The 14790-nt window shown below is 34.5% G+C and overlaps 2 protein-coding genes across 3 annotated transcripts; one reads left to right on the top strand and one right to left on the bottom strand.

Annotated features, from left to right (window-relative positions):
- Window positions 1-342: 342 nt before the first annotated feature.
- On the top strand, window positions 343-5826 carry LOC124298451 (E3 ubiquitin-protein ligase MSL2). The gene is made up of 4 exons (XM_046750489.1): window positions 343-1049; window positions 1154-1389; window positions 1481-1678; window positions 1771-5826. Exons 1-4 carry the CDS (start codon window positions 470-472, stop codon window positions 2041-2043), a joined length of 1287 nt encoding a protein of 428 aa, XP_046606445.1. The 5' UTR covers window positions 343-469; the 3' UTR covers window positions 2044-5826.
- LOC124298445 (tripeptidyl-peptidase 2) lies at window positions 5581-14692 on the bottom strand. 2 transcript variants are annotated; one of them, XM_046750462.1, is made up of 19 exons: window positions 14476-14692; window positions 13701-13829; window positions 13178-13345; window positions 12475-12635; window positions 12167-12330; window positions 11693-12025; window positions 11330-11599; window positions 10937-11248; window positions 10572-10728; window positions 10279-10466; window positions 9890-10044; window positions 9579-9796; window positions 9188-9422; window positions 8828-9078; window positions 8511-8737; window positions 8278-8289; window positions 7206-7660; window positions 6920-7128; window positions 5581-6761 (listed from the first exon to the last, which is right to left on the bottom strand). In XM_046750462.1, coding segments are annotated over exons 1-19 (3807 nt in total). In that variant the 5' UTR covers window positions 14638-14692; the 3' UTR covers window positions 5581-6760. The 2 variants fall into 2 exon arrangements, with proteins under 2 accessions (XP_046606418.1, XP_046606420.1); XM_046750464.1 differs by lacking the exon at window positions 8278-8289 and having other exon boundaries at window positions 14476-14690.
- Window positions 14693-14790: the final 98 nt, after the last annotated feature.

A 14790-nucleotide genomic window follows, 5' to 3' on the forward strand; every position in this document is an offset into this window, starting at 1 on the left:
TTTCAATTCCGAATGCGACAAATATAGCTGAATCGAGGCCAACTATTCGATTCGTTTGAATTTTTGATCGGGCAATAAGTCGGGTAGAAAAATAACAGCAATAGTAGCGTTTCAGGCAGTTTGAGGCGTTGAATTTATACAATTCATCAATATTCCATCACGAATCACGATATTAAACAATTGAAAATACGGTGATGAGGGTCAGCAGCGCTACTAACGGATGCGCGATCAACTAAATTACCGAAGTAGCGTTGCAATCGCTTACGGAGATTGCTTGAAGCTTGAAAATAATGAAAGGGCGATAGATGGGTTTGTGAAGAAAAAGAAAAGAGCGAGAGGGGAAGGACATGAAATATGGCGGATGTTTTGTTTGTGTGCACTCGGGATGTATTGCCGCTAAAATAGCAATGTTTACACGTTTATATTTAACGTGGTGCGAGTGAATGCGAAAGGTGTACAACAATAGAAAATGAACGCTACAAGTTTATATGTGTCAACCTGCAGATTAGTTTTGCAAGCTGATGCTGAAGATGCTAATTCATGGACAGATTTGTATAGGCTAGTTCCTTACCTAAGGCAAAGTTTAAGCTGTACGGTATGCTCAAATTTATTAATCGAACCGCACACACCCACCGAAACAAACTGTCAGCACCATGTGTGCAAGAGCTGTAAGGGTGGTCGTAAGAAATTAAAACCATCGTGCAGTTGGTGCAAGGACTACGACAAGTACGTGGAGAACGTTCAACTCCGAATACTGTTACAGTGTTACAAGAAACTATGCGAATATCTGTCGAGCACCAATATATACCGCAACTTAATTATATCCATATCGTCTAACAATTCTAACAACGGAGCGTCTACAATGGGAGCGTCTAGTCTTATGGAATTAATTCAAGAAGGCGCAGGATTCAAAGATGAATTCAAGAGCAATGCAGGACTCTCTAAATCGGCTTACAGTATACTGCCCTGTATTTATACAAGTACAACGTCGACTCAGACTCAAGGGAATTCAATACAAACTACGGAGAGTATATCCCCAGTTATACCTGGTCAGTTATTTCAAGTATATTTGTTTCCTTATTTAGAACTTCTGCAGAAGTGCAGTTTCTACTCTTCGACGCAAGAAAAAACATACACTTTCTGTTAATTACAGAGTCCCCAGCGATACGAACCGTCTCTAATGGCTCCTCAATTTATTCAGTAATGTATGCCGGCTCGGGTAATAAAATAACAATTAAAAGAAAGGCTGCGGCTGCGGATGAGGTCGAACTGGGCCAGCAAGAAGTTGATGGTACATCGCAGAGCTCCATCGGGGCTGTTAAATGCATTCCAAGCTCTCACCTTACCTATGGAACTTCGTCTCAGAAAAAGTCATCGAAGATCAGCAAAGTAAGATATACCGTATCTACGACGAGAACAAAAGAACAAGAGAAAGGAAGAGATGGAACAATTTTTTCATACCGCTGCTATTTCATTTCAGTCGGCAGGTAATTTTAAAAAACCAAGATCGAGTTCAACACGGAGTAAAAGAAAAGGATGCAGATGCGGCAATGCAACCGCAATACCTGGGAAATTAACGTGTTGCGGACAGAGATGTCCATGTTATGTTGAAAGCAAACCGTGTGTCGAGTGCAGGTGTAGAGGTTGTCGAAATCCTCACACAGCCGACGGGTTAAAGGTATATTTTCAAGTTGGTACCGTAACTAAAAAATATCCTATAAAGCTGCAATTACTGTTAATTTGTCTAATCGACTGTCACTATGTTTACAGATTCGTCCTCATATACCAGAGCTGCATAATCTTCAATTGCAGTTATCAACGCCTGTAGATTGTGATTCTTTATCCTCAGATCCATTGAGTTCGGTTCAGCAGTGTCTCTCTACTTCTCCAACGACTATTCAAGTATTGAATGTTTATTCTACGCCTAGACTAGATATAGATAATGTACCTCAAAATTTACCAGCTGCACTCCTAGTTGGAGAAGATGCGATGGTCAGTACAGAAAGCGAAGCTGATGATAGCGACGTACAAATCGATGTGTGACGATACATGTGAAGACGCATTGGTGGCGTCGTGTTAGTCGCTTTTGTAAAAAGTCTATTATTACGTTTTGGTAAATATGACAAAATGAGTAGGGATTTTAATTTGAAGAAAAAAAATAACAGAAACTAATAAAAGGATCAAAAAATTTTTTCAATAACTCGTCCATTTTGCTTCATGTAGGATTGTAAGTCACCGTTTATAAGTCATCTATCGTCATACTGTGAATAAATTTATCTTCGTGACTGTCATGTTTCAAATGAAAGTCTTTGCAGAAAAAAGCTTGCTTTTTCATACATTCCTCTCTACGATCAATGAATACAAGAAATTTTACAGCACGAGATTTTCATTTTTAAGGAATAAATGTTATGGATTACTCAACTTTTTTGATAATCATTGACTTCTAAATCAAACAAGCACTGAAGCAAAACGGACAAAGTATCTTTCCAACTTTTATATTAAAAAAAAAAAACTATTACTAATATTTGGCAATGAAGTTTCGCAATTATGTAAACAAATAAGTCATCTCATCAAAAATAGAATACACTATGTTCTATTAAATTAATTCATTATACTTAATATGAGTATGCTGTTGAAAATGGGAGGTAAAAATATTTTGAGCACACTGTAGTGAAACTGTCGAAGCGTTTAGTTCTACGATCTTTCAGTAATTCTGGAACATCGACGAAAGTGTTTCAACAACATTGAATATAAAGTGCAATCCTCTAATTTTTATAGCGCAATCAAGAGTCTCCAGCATTACTTTCATCAAAGCTTTTAGAAAAATCAGTATGAAAAAGTGAAAGTGTATATTATACGTTATTATAAACTATTATTACATCCGAAATAATGATATTAGCGAAATATGTAAAATTAGAAATGACGACATGAAAATCAGGTATAGCTGATTAGAGGAAAATAATAGTGTACATATATATAAGGATGAACTTTAGCTGTCATAGCCAATTAGCTTCATAACTCATCGATAATTTTTATTGAAATTTAGCCTCGGGATTAACTTTCAATGAAAGAAGTACAATGAAACTGGAGTTGAGGATTTGTTAAGAGGAGAAACATGATGGTTGGCTCGGGAATATTATTTAGTAAATCAATTTTTCTACATGGTCCAAAATAATCATCTACTATACCTAATGTTTAGGTATCTTAGTTATACATACCTGTTGTAAATAAAAAATAATGAAAATATTTAGATTTATCATTGTATAAAACGCTACTTTATATCAAAGACTTGTAGATTATATTTTTAGGGTAAAATTTGTTGAGATCTTAGCAATGGATGAATGCCCGCGGTTTTTAAAAAGTGCTGTCTTGTCTAATTGAGTTGATGAAAATTCAACAGAACATAAAAATAAGATTATCTCTTTCAAGAATTAGTACAAAATCACTAACAATTGGTGTTTTTAGTAATTGTAGAGTATGTTATTATGAAATGTTTTGAGAGAACACAACTTTTGTTTGAATTAGAAACATCACAATGATAAATTTTTACAAGCTTCTAAACTGCAATGTGACATCCTGAAAATAGAATTACATCCAGGCGTCAAGTTGAAAATACGGTTGCAATTAATTGACGGGACAGTAAATACAATTAGGAAACAATTCTTTAATTACATCTCTATTTACAAGATCTGCAATCTAAAGGATTAATTTTTTTCTATGATGAAAATATAGCGTTGTTGTATGTTTGTAAGAATAGTCCTCCGGAAGACAACAGCAAGAAGATACCATCTATAAGAATATAGTCCACTATAAAACGAAAGATATTGGCACCGAATATAAAATTAATAATGATTATAAAAAGAAATTAAAAGTTCAGAAAATTCCAATTCTGTTTTTCTTCTTATAGATATGTTCGTTTATAGGACAAATTAGTACACACTTAGCAAGTTCAGAGGTCCAGCTTTTTACATTATAATCAATGTTCAAAGCTAACGACATATTTCGATCACTCTAATTAACTAAGCCAAATTAATGTGGAATTTGTGTCATATCGTGCCTTGTATAGTGGGCTAAGGAAAATTGTTAACTTGTGTCCCTTATGTTAAGAAAGTTGATTAATTTTTAAAGCCGGTCTGTGGTAGTAGCAAGTAGCATGCTTCACACCAATTTGTTAACAAGACGTGGACACCTTGCACTTTTAATCAACTCCAAGTGATTCAAAAATCACCTAAACGTGTAGGATGAAATATCCAATTTACGGTGCAGTAAAATATTATAAGTGGCATTAACGCAGTTGCAAAGGGTAATCTATTACTACAATTCTGTGCAACATGTCTTGTTAGCTAATAAGATTATTAAGAAAAATATATATACATATATATATATATATATATATATATATGTATGTATGTATACATTAGAGTTCCCCTTAACAAAACTTATTTTTCATTCGCCCCCTAATTTGTTTCCAAATGAATGGAAAAATATTATGAGCCCAACCGGAGTCCTCTATTCCACGGATAAGGGGTGCCTGTTCGCATGACCTTTGCCCATTACAACGCCATGGAAATTTGACATATTCTAGTTTCAATTTCTTTTTCGCATCCCAGAGACATTCAAAAAAATCTGTCATCACAATCTACTCTATATTAGTAATAGACATAGAAAAAATTTGGAGTGGCTCTCATGTAATATTTTGTATGATTCTAAAGGCGTGTATAAAATCAAAAAAACAATTTGGTCAAAATCAAGATTTTTCTTAACTGGGGCAGAATTTTTATTATATCCTTAACGTTTTCAACCGATACGACTTTTTTTTCCTAAATTCCTATACTACTTGAGTCTCGTAATAAAAATTTTTCCCCAGTTCAGAAAAAACCTTGTTTTTAACCAAATTTTTTTTCGATTTTACACATGCGTGTCAAATCATGAAATACTGCACGAGGAGCCACTCAAAAATTTTTCCCATGTTTGTTACTAACACAGAATAGATTGTGATTGCCAAATTTTTTTGAATGTCTCTGCAATTAAAAAAAAAAATTCGAAACCAGAATATGCTGAAATTCAATGTTATTCCAATGGGCAAAGGTTCATGGTTACAGGCATTCCTTCCCCTTGGAATAGAGGGCTTCAGTTGGGCTCACAATTTTTTTATATTTATTTGGAACCAAATTCAGGGGCGAATGGGAAAAAAGTTGTGTTACGGGGCAGTCTAATATATATAAATTTATCTTAGTAAGAAAAAAAATAAGATATTCAAGAAAATTCATAAAATAAATAGAATAATTTGTAAAAGTTATTTGTAACATGACATTTGTATAATCTGTCTTCAAAGAATGCACGATCACGTTATGTCATAATACAGAAAAATAACAAAATAAAACTATTTTACGTAGAAAATGTGTTTCTTTACAATATATCGTGTACTAACCGTTTCCTTATCCGTATTATTAAAAAGTTACGTTACGTAATGCTATGTAAAACATAAAACCGATGTAAATTAGTGTTAGATACGTTATTTTTGAAAGCAACACACACCGTATGAACGAGCAGTAGAATAATAACATTGATAAAGAAAAATGGTTTTGCATTTATTAGTTTTATTATCGATATTTCAATTTATCAGTCATTTGCAGCAATAAGAACAAATATTCGCTCAGCTCATCACAAGATGTAGATAAGCTAATGCTAATTTAAAATTGCAGACAAGAGATTGTGAAGATAGTGGAACGGGTTGTAACAGATTCGTAATCAACTGTATCGCATAAAATAAACAATTCAGTAATATAAACTTCATAATGAGCTCTATTGTTTTAATAACATGCATACGAGTGCGTAATATTTATAATACAACACGCCGCGCGATAATGGTTATTATTAATTAGTGAAAATGAACGCAGCCTATTTAAATATTATGTAATTACGTATAACTTGGTAGATTGTGCATCTTATTATTTATTATACGTATAAATATATCACGCAGACGCATTACAATAAATATTAGATTGTGATTTTTGCGATGTCTTTAAAATAAAAACGACAATGTTATTAATAATCAAATATAATGATCACCTTACGAATTGTTGTTAAGAGATTTTTATATTTTAATACATTTTTGCGAATTTCATTTGCCGCAAAAAGATGTCGAAATGGCTAAAATTGTTTTCCATTTGCATTTTGAATCATTGATATTTTTTCAATTCGTTCTAGTAATTAGGGTTTAGTATTAATAGATTGGACAAAAACGAGGCGAAACAAAGAACTGACATATACTTAATTCGACGAAATCCACTTTGTAAGAGAACGTTGTTTCGAACTAAAATTTAATTTTTTTAATTTTGACCTAGCGCGAAGAAAATATAAAAACAAACGCTTGTCTGTGAATTTCTTCTCGTGCTTGGTCCGATAAAATTATTTAAAATTTGTATAAATAGAATATGTATAATATTTAGCTAAGTAATTCTCATGATATAATCAGAATGAACAAATAAAATTAAATGAATTCTAATTGTTGCATACTGCTGTTTCCGTGTGAGTGCCCCTATAATCCAATGATGAAACTACTTGACATCCAGTTGTTTCATTTAATAATCTTCAATTATTAACTTCCTGTATTCATGTTAGCCATTCGTTTCTTGTTATATTGATGTGTATATCGTTTGGGGTGGGCTATTCTTTCAAATATATAGTTCAGGGATGATAAGTTGCGCAATAGCAACCATGGTGTCAGCAATCTTCGTTACATAGAAATGTCAGCAGATCTGTAATGGAAAATAATGAATAATAAGAAATTGGTGTATAAGCGTATTAAAAGTTTTTCAGTATAAATCTGGAATGGTTAGGTCAAGAAATAACACGCTCCATGAAAAACACACCTCATCTGCAGTCAAACTACCTACTTTACAATATTTTCACTCACCAAAATGGTTTGTAAGAATTAGGATAGCGTGTTGGTATAAATGTATTTAAATGACAAGCCCAGTGATTCCATCCCAACGTTTTAGCCAGATCTATACATTTTTCGTCTATTTCTTTCAATGGTTTATCTTCGTAGTAACGTGTCAACAGTTTCAAATATCGGCCGTAGTGTTTATGAACGTGAGCATGCCACAAGGAAAGGATGATGACCTAAAAAACAAATCAAATCATAGTAAAATAATATATCGAATAGGAATATGACAATTAAGAACAAGAATCGTTATTACCTTGCTGTCTGTAGCTTCTGAAAACTTTAGCACATCTCTCCATGTCGTCACCATACTGTCAAGTAAATTCTTGTACTGTCCATCGCCTTCACCATTTTTAATGCTGTGAACATAAAGCCTGCCTAAAGCACAGCCTTTTTTTACTAAAGCTTCGATTAAACCAGTCTTTTGTTTTTCCATTGTTGTTTTGATTTTAGCTGCGTCTGGTCGCTGATCACTTTTCATTCCATAGTATGCTAAAAGCTTCTCTTGATCAATGGAGTTAATGACATGATCGGCCACAGCAACTATTTGGTTTGCGTGGAAAATTGCATTATCTGATAGGTTGTCGTGCGGCACATGATGACGAGCCTCTGGTGAGTCGAGAGAAACTAACATGGCGGTGTGAACAGGAAGATGATCTGGGAAGGCACTCTTCAGCTCGTCATATAAACTAGCTGCATGTTCACCAGGTTCTGTTGAAAGAAACAGACGATTTATATGAAGCGAAAAACAACTAATGGGCATACGACATAATAATGGTTCACGAATGTACTAGGAGGAACCTGCAGCCATGGGTGTCAATGAAAACAATAAAGATTTCAGATGCCACTGAACCGAAATGGAAATGCGATTTAAAAAAATGTTAATTCTCATTTTTAAAATAGATGAACAAAAATTCCAATGAACACAGAATTAGTTTACATTTAAACTTCTCTCTCAATTAAACAGAGTCGACAAGATACTGCTATTTCCATGCATTCGACATACTTAAATCACAGATATCTCAAACTAGTTTGAATTTATTGACGAAAAAACGAGGACAATAGTTAGAAATTTAGGCTAATTGATTGATGTTCTACACATTTGACACCTGAAACGACTGATTGGAATAGATTACGAAAAGTCATAGTTTTAGTTACTTTTGACATAAGACATCAAAGATTATTTTATAACAATTAGAGAAACAAAAGTTTTGGGGGAAACGAACGTACAGGTATGCCAATTACATCTCATAGTGTTTAATGGAACATCTATAGACAAAACAATTACAATACCATGATACAGCAGCCAGAATTAGAAGCAAACTTACTTATGGATGGAGCTATTGGATTGCAGAGTACCCAGAATGGAAAAATAATTGATCGATCAAATTGAGACAATGTAATTATTATTTTGCAAGTGAACATCTTTAAAGCATTATGCGACAAAAAAAAAAATGTTTGGAAGCCTGAGCATTTGGTAGCAATTTAATTAAAATAAACCGCAGCAATGGCAGTAAGAATTAGAAATTTATGATTGATCTTGGAAATGATGTGATCTTACCTAATTTTGCTAGCCAACTGCATTTAAGGTCCCGAGCAGCTTCGTTGTACTCATCCCACTTTGAAACTTTGTCTTTCTCTTGCTTAGTTGAAGGTCCATTAGCTTTTTTCGCAGGTTCGGATAAAACATATTTGAACTGATGGTTATTGACTTTTTTGCCAATATCATCCTTGCAGAAGGTCAAAGTACCTTGAAGATATGTACCAAGCGTTGCACACTTCGATACTCTTAAAAGTTGAAAGTAGGTATAATAGCTTACGAAAATAAGTTTTAATTACACTGCATTTGATACATTAATCAAAGGAAATGATACTTACTTGCTTTCATTCGCGAGAGGCGCTATGTACAAAGGTAGTGTTAGTCCCGGTGGTACAGTAGCTGCCATCATTTTTTTACCACCAGTAATAGCCTGCGATTGGCTGGCAAAGACGTCCAAAGTAATCGGAGAGCTGAGTTTTTGGTTTAATAATATAGTCATGTCTGAAAGCCTTTCCAACAATTCTTTCTTTTCGTGTCGGACATGCATCTTTAGGGTATAGTCACCTTTTTCCATTTTTTGCATCGTGTACTACAAATGTAATTATTTTTAGAAGAACACTGATACTAAATTGTTTAACAAAAGTGATGGGATTAGGGAGCACATTAATTGAACCAACAAAATGTCTACAACCGCTAACCTTGGACGGATAAGCATCTCCACAACTAAGGAGTTGCTTGTTGCAATCATATATCATCCACAGCTGACTCTCATATTCGCTCTCGTAAAGCAAATCACTAAGCAACGCTGCATTTGGCGTTACTTCAGTAGCTTTAGCAACATGAAAATTGTAAGACAATTGCAGTTCGTAGATTTGTCGGGCAGGGGGAATGACGTCGCGTGATCGAAGCGGACTTATCTTTGATTCGATAGGTCTAGGATGAAGGATAAACAAAATAATTGAAATAGAATAATTACGACTGTTGAATTTGTTTCTTATTTTTTCCAAATTATGCACTAAGAAAGTTGTCATTTCTTCATTACTCTTGACTTTAAAAACTGGACCACAGATATAAAAAATTAATATCTACCTGAGAACTTGAACAGAAGATTTGAGAGACACAACTGGTACGATCTCTTCATATCTTAGAGAAGTACGTACTTCCATGCGATTTATACCATCGCCAGCCTGCATGGTAAGGTTTCCAGATATCATGTGTACCCCGTGGAATTCGATTGAATAATCAACTAGCATGTCACCCAAATTTGCCCAATACTTTGCGACAACAACTTCCAGGATAATATTTCCCTGAATGTAGAAAAATATGGATTTATAGGAATACAAGTATTAGATGATGTCATTATTTGGATAAAAGAAAATTATTCATTTTAATGTTCTTACCTCGACGGAAAATCCATGGCTCGTTTCCGACTGAGATGTAACATTCGTCATTTTATTGGATTCAAGAGTCTTGCAAACTAATTTAGGTTTTAGCTGAACAGTATGGATGACAAATCTACCATTTTTATCCTTCTCCGTACCTTTCAATCTGAGAACTGTAAAGACAAGTACACATGAAGAGCAATTTTAAAATCTTAAAAAAAAACATGATTTGTATGAAATACGATTATATCCAACAATCGTGACAAATTTACGTTTTTGATTGGTATTTCACCATTTTATACACCATTTCAGAATGATACATTGATATATCCATGATCTCCATTTACGAGACTTGAAAATTCCGAGTGATAATTATAGAATATTTTCATTTAGTTTTGATATCTCACCAGCCCACGTGGCATCATCAGGCACAAGTATGAAATGCCTACGAATAGTATTAGGTTTGAAAAGAACGTTTGTAAAATGAACATCAGGAAGAACAGCTGTCTTTGGTAGTGCCATTGGTTGGACAACGGTCACAGGGACTTGGAAGACTGGTCCCTTCTCTACACAAGTTACATCATAGGCTCGAATGCTGCAAAACAAAAACATAGATACATGTTAGTTGCACGAGACTGCACATTTGCTTTTGGGTGTGAGATAAAACATTTTCAAAAGCTTCTAACCAGATTTTACTAACCTTGTCGCGTGCACACCTTCAGGTAATAAACCAGATTCCACTCGGACGGCAAAAGCACGGGGCATATGCATGAGATCTAAATGAGTTGGGAATTGTATCCAAGAGGCATCGGAGACCAGGGATAATCTCAGGTTGAAGTTTATCTTTCGAGTTGGCTCTGTAGGAAAAATTGGTGATAAAGTACTGAATCTATAATCATCTAATCAGAATTGTATAGAAGAGGTTTTAATTTTTTGCAAGTGATTCTGGCCGAAATCATGATTTTTTGTCAGTCCATAAGTTCAGGAATATGAAAATTTAACGATAAATCAAATTGAAAAATTGAACTATTATATAAGATTTAGCTCAATAGATTTAGAACATACCAACATTGTCGCTGTCCAAAAATATTGGCTCAACAGTGATTGGGCAATCTTTTGGCCGATCAAGAACACCACCTCTAAGATGAATTCCTTTTGCATTATTTAAGCTGCACGTAATGGAGAATCTAACGTCTCTTTCGGGAGCACCAGAGTAGGCAACTAAATGATCGAACGCACGTTCTACTTGCAAGAGACCTGAGCCTTGAGCAAAATGATCCATAGTGTCTACATACATTGCAGAATTTTGAAGCGCCCTCTTCATACTGTATGGTGAAAATGGTATTTTCTTGGCTATAAGACCTGACAGCAAAATAGCTGAAAAATGAAAAGAATTCATAAGCAGGTGAAGAAAGAGATACAGATTACGGCTGATATGTCATTTGAAAACAATCTTACCTATAGCACCAGTAACATGGGGACTAGACATGCTCGTTCCATTCATGAGCTGACTTTTTCTGAGGGTAAAGTTAGGCACACTCGTAATGGCACCTCCTGGAGCGCAAACCGTGATGCCGACATCTCCGTCAATTGTTGGTCCTCTGGAAGACCACGTGTATGGCATTCCAGGCATTTTCTGCCTCAGTGAATATTCAGCAACCATCATATCCGGGGAAACGTAAGCTCCAACGCCGATTATGTTATTTGAGCTTATGTCAGGAGGAGATCCTAAGTAAAATTAATGTGTTAGACAGGGTTACACCTGTTAATAATTTTATGATTAAATTTTCATAGAAAGAAGACAAAATCGTTATAATTTACCAATAGTGCACAATGCAGGACCGTGATTTCCAGCTGATGACACCCATACAACTCCGTATTTGTCGATGACTTCATTCATGAGCTCCCCTACTCTTCCGGCACTTGACCAATGAGCATGTTCCCCATAGCTTGTGTTAATAACGTGTATTTTTTCTTTCCGCTGCATCACTCTAATCATTGCTCTTACCAGAGCAGTTCCAGTTTCCATAGACTCCAGACGACCATCACCAATTGTTAACGAAACTATTTGAGCTCCGGGAGCTACCCCGTTCAATTCTGGACTTTCAGGGAAGTGAGCTGCGGCTATAGATGCTACATGAGTCCCATGGCTTGCTGTAATTAAATTAATGAATGAAATGAGATTAGAACATCATTAAAATAAGAATAATGAATGTTCACAAAATGCAATATCCATGTATGAAATGTAAAAATTGATCAGGGGGAAAATTATTGTTGAAAAGAATGCACACTCACAACACATAGATACAATTTCTAGCGTATTCCCATCGTCGTGGACATTTATTGTTATGTTCAGCTGATCTTCTGGAGTAAGAGGAGCATAATTTCTTGTGATTGAGTATTCTCCAAGGAAAACACCTGCTTGTAAATTGCCCTCTTCCGACGTATCAATGCAAGCTCTGTTCAAATAATTGTAAATTGTATTTGGTAATTAATTGGTTCTTGAACAATACCGGTATGTTAAATATTTTGAAGCTTATCGCAAATATAAGTAATGAAATTGGCTGGTTCATTATGGATAATTTTTGTAATTAAAGTAGTACCTCCATATTTTTCCATCATTGAAAACTACACAATCATAGGTAGGTCCAAGATCATGATACTTTTTTTCCAGATTATTTAAAATCTCAACTCTAGCTTCAAGTTCTTCTTTCTGCTGTTTATCCTCAGGTGTAGTGGGCTGAGGGTTCTTAGCTTCAAATTCCTGTTAACATATTGCAGCGCATTAAATTTGTTTCTACAATACATATATTCTCTATACCTGAATACTTCAATTTGTAATGAGGTCACATCCATCGACAAGTTACGCCACATAGCAATTGATTGACTGAATTGTTTTGCCATGTGCCAAATATAAATATAGCATAAAATGCCGATCAATGAAAAAGTATTGCTAAATAATCGGCCTGGTTTGATAACATCTGACATAATTTGACCGCTGTAATACTCACAGACTATATTTGGATCTCATGATCTAAAATTATATCTAATTATAGTAGAGAAAGGTCATTAAAAGAAGATACGAACACCTTGCATAAAACAATATGTCACATTCATAACCATTTTCAATTCAAGCTGACAATTAGATATACGGAGTCGACAAAATATTAATATTAATATATAGTATTCTTACAAATATTTCCTTGAACCATATTACCATACCAGTAAATCAATACCACTATTATACTTGTAATTTTACATAAAATATGATATATGCTATAAAATGAAATAATAAACCTTTGTTACCTGCAGTTGTCTCGTAGCTTCGGTAAGAGCTGATTTTTGAACATTATCCCAAAGTCGCCCTTTACGATCAGCCTCGATCCTCTCTCGCAATTTACTAGGGTATAAAGAGAACGCATTTTTCACTCCTATGTGATAATCTCCAGTAGGATTATGCCAGTTTGAAGGAATCTGTAAATAAGATCAGATTTTGTTTACAAGATATTATGTTATGTTTCAACGTTTGAATTTGTTGTGTAAAGATAAAGAATAAACAGGAAAAACAGAAATTATGCAATTTGTTTTTAATTCAAGCAATTTCAAAGGGGAAAAATAAAAACGACGGTTTCTTTTATCTGATAAATCGTCACAATTTACAACCGATGGACAAAAATAATTGTTACAATCGTTGTTTTCTAGTTACTCATGACAAAAAAACACAGACTGGTTACTAATATTTCTGTTACCGTATCAAATTTCTTATAAAGACTTAGTAATAAATATGAAGTAAATGAATAAATTGCTGAAAAATTAATTACTAAGCTACCTTTAATTTCCGTCCAGTAAGACCAGTGATACAGCCATCCGTGCTCTGAACCACGGTGCTCGTATCAACATCACCGGCTCCACTACAATCGAACCTTTCAATGACTTTTGGTTTTCCATCGCTTGTTACCTGTATTAATTGTTGAAAGATGTCTATGAACTGTGGTACCATTATTACACAATATTTCTTGATAAAAATTGCTGAATGAAACGTAAATGTATGAAACTAAATGACGGAAATAATTCGCAGAACTGATAAGAGGGGAAAACCCGTTTGGCCATGTGGAGATTACATTCAACTTCCGATATAAACAACATTCTCAGTTGGCACATGTTTGATCTAATATTGCTCAATGACAGACATGTGTTCTGTTCTTGTGACATTATACAATATTTCGTACTTGAATGAACAATACTGGTGATTAACTAAAAAACTGTAATTGACTTTACAAACAATTTCTGAAGTACGCGTGAGATTATGAAGCATAGATTTTAGTTTCAAACACTTTGATTAAAATAAATTTCTGCTCAAAAGGAAGATGTTTATGATACATATATGCATATGAAAGATGAATTCGATATTATTAATTAAAAACATTAGGGTGAATTTCAACAGAGGAAAATATGAGTAAGAAGGAAATAAATTCACAAGATAACCAGGGAAATGAAGCAATCGATTCCGATCACAATGAACAGATAAAATATCCAACAAGAATAATGATGACTTGAAGCTTTGAAAATCTAGCCTCAAAAATATTTTTAATCTGTAAATGTACCTGTAGTCCTGGTGCGCCAGGATCAACTCCAGAGTCAAATATAGCAATTGTAATTCCTCTACCATCGTATTCGGGATATTTGGTTAAGAACTGCGTGACACCTGTCTCTTTTTTAGGCAGAAGACCCCATACAGGAAAATTACAATCAATTACGTCGGCCATCTTTCAATACCCACTACCGCCACGATCACGAAACTACAGTGGCATATGCTGCTTCTTTTGTTTCGCCACAGCGTTTTATAGAGTGATGACTTTATTGCTGCGCATGCGTCGGACTTCGCAAATCACGCTTTCCTTCCACGCATTTTTCAAATG

The sequence above is a fragment of the Neodiprion virginianus genome, chromosome 2 (genome assembly GCF_021901495.1).
Source record: "Neodiprion virginianus isolate iyNeoVirg1 chromosome 2, iyNeoVirg1.1, whole genome shotgun sequence".
NCBI lineage: Eukaryota > Metazoa > Arthropoda > Insecta > Hymenoptera > Diprionidae > Neodiprion > Neodiprion virginianus.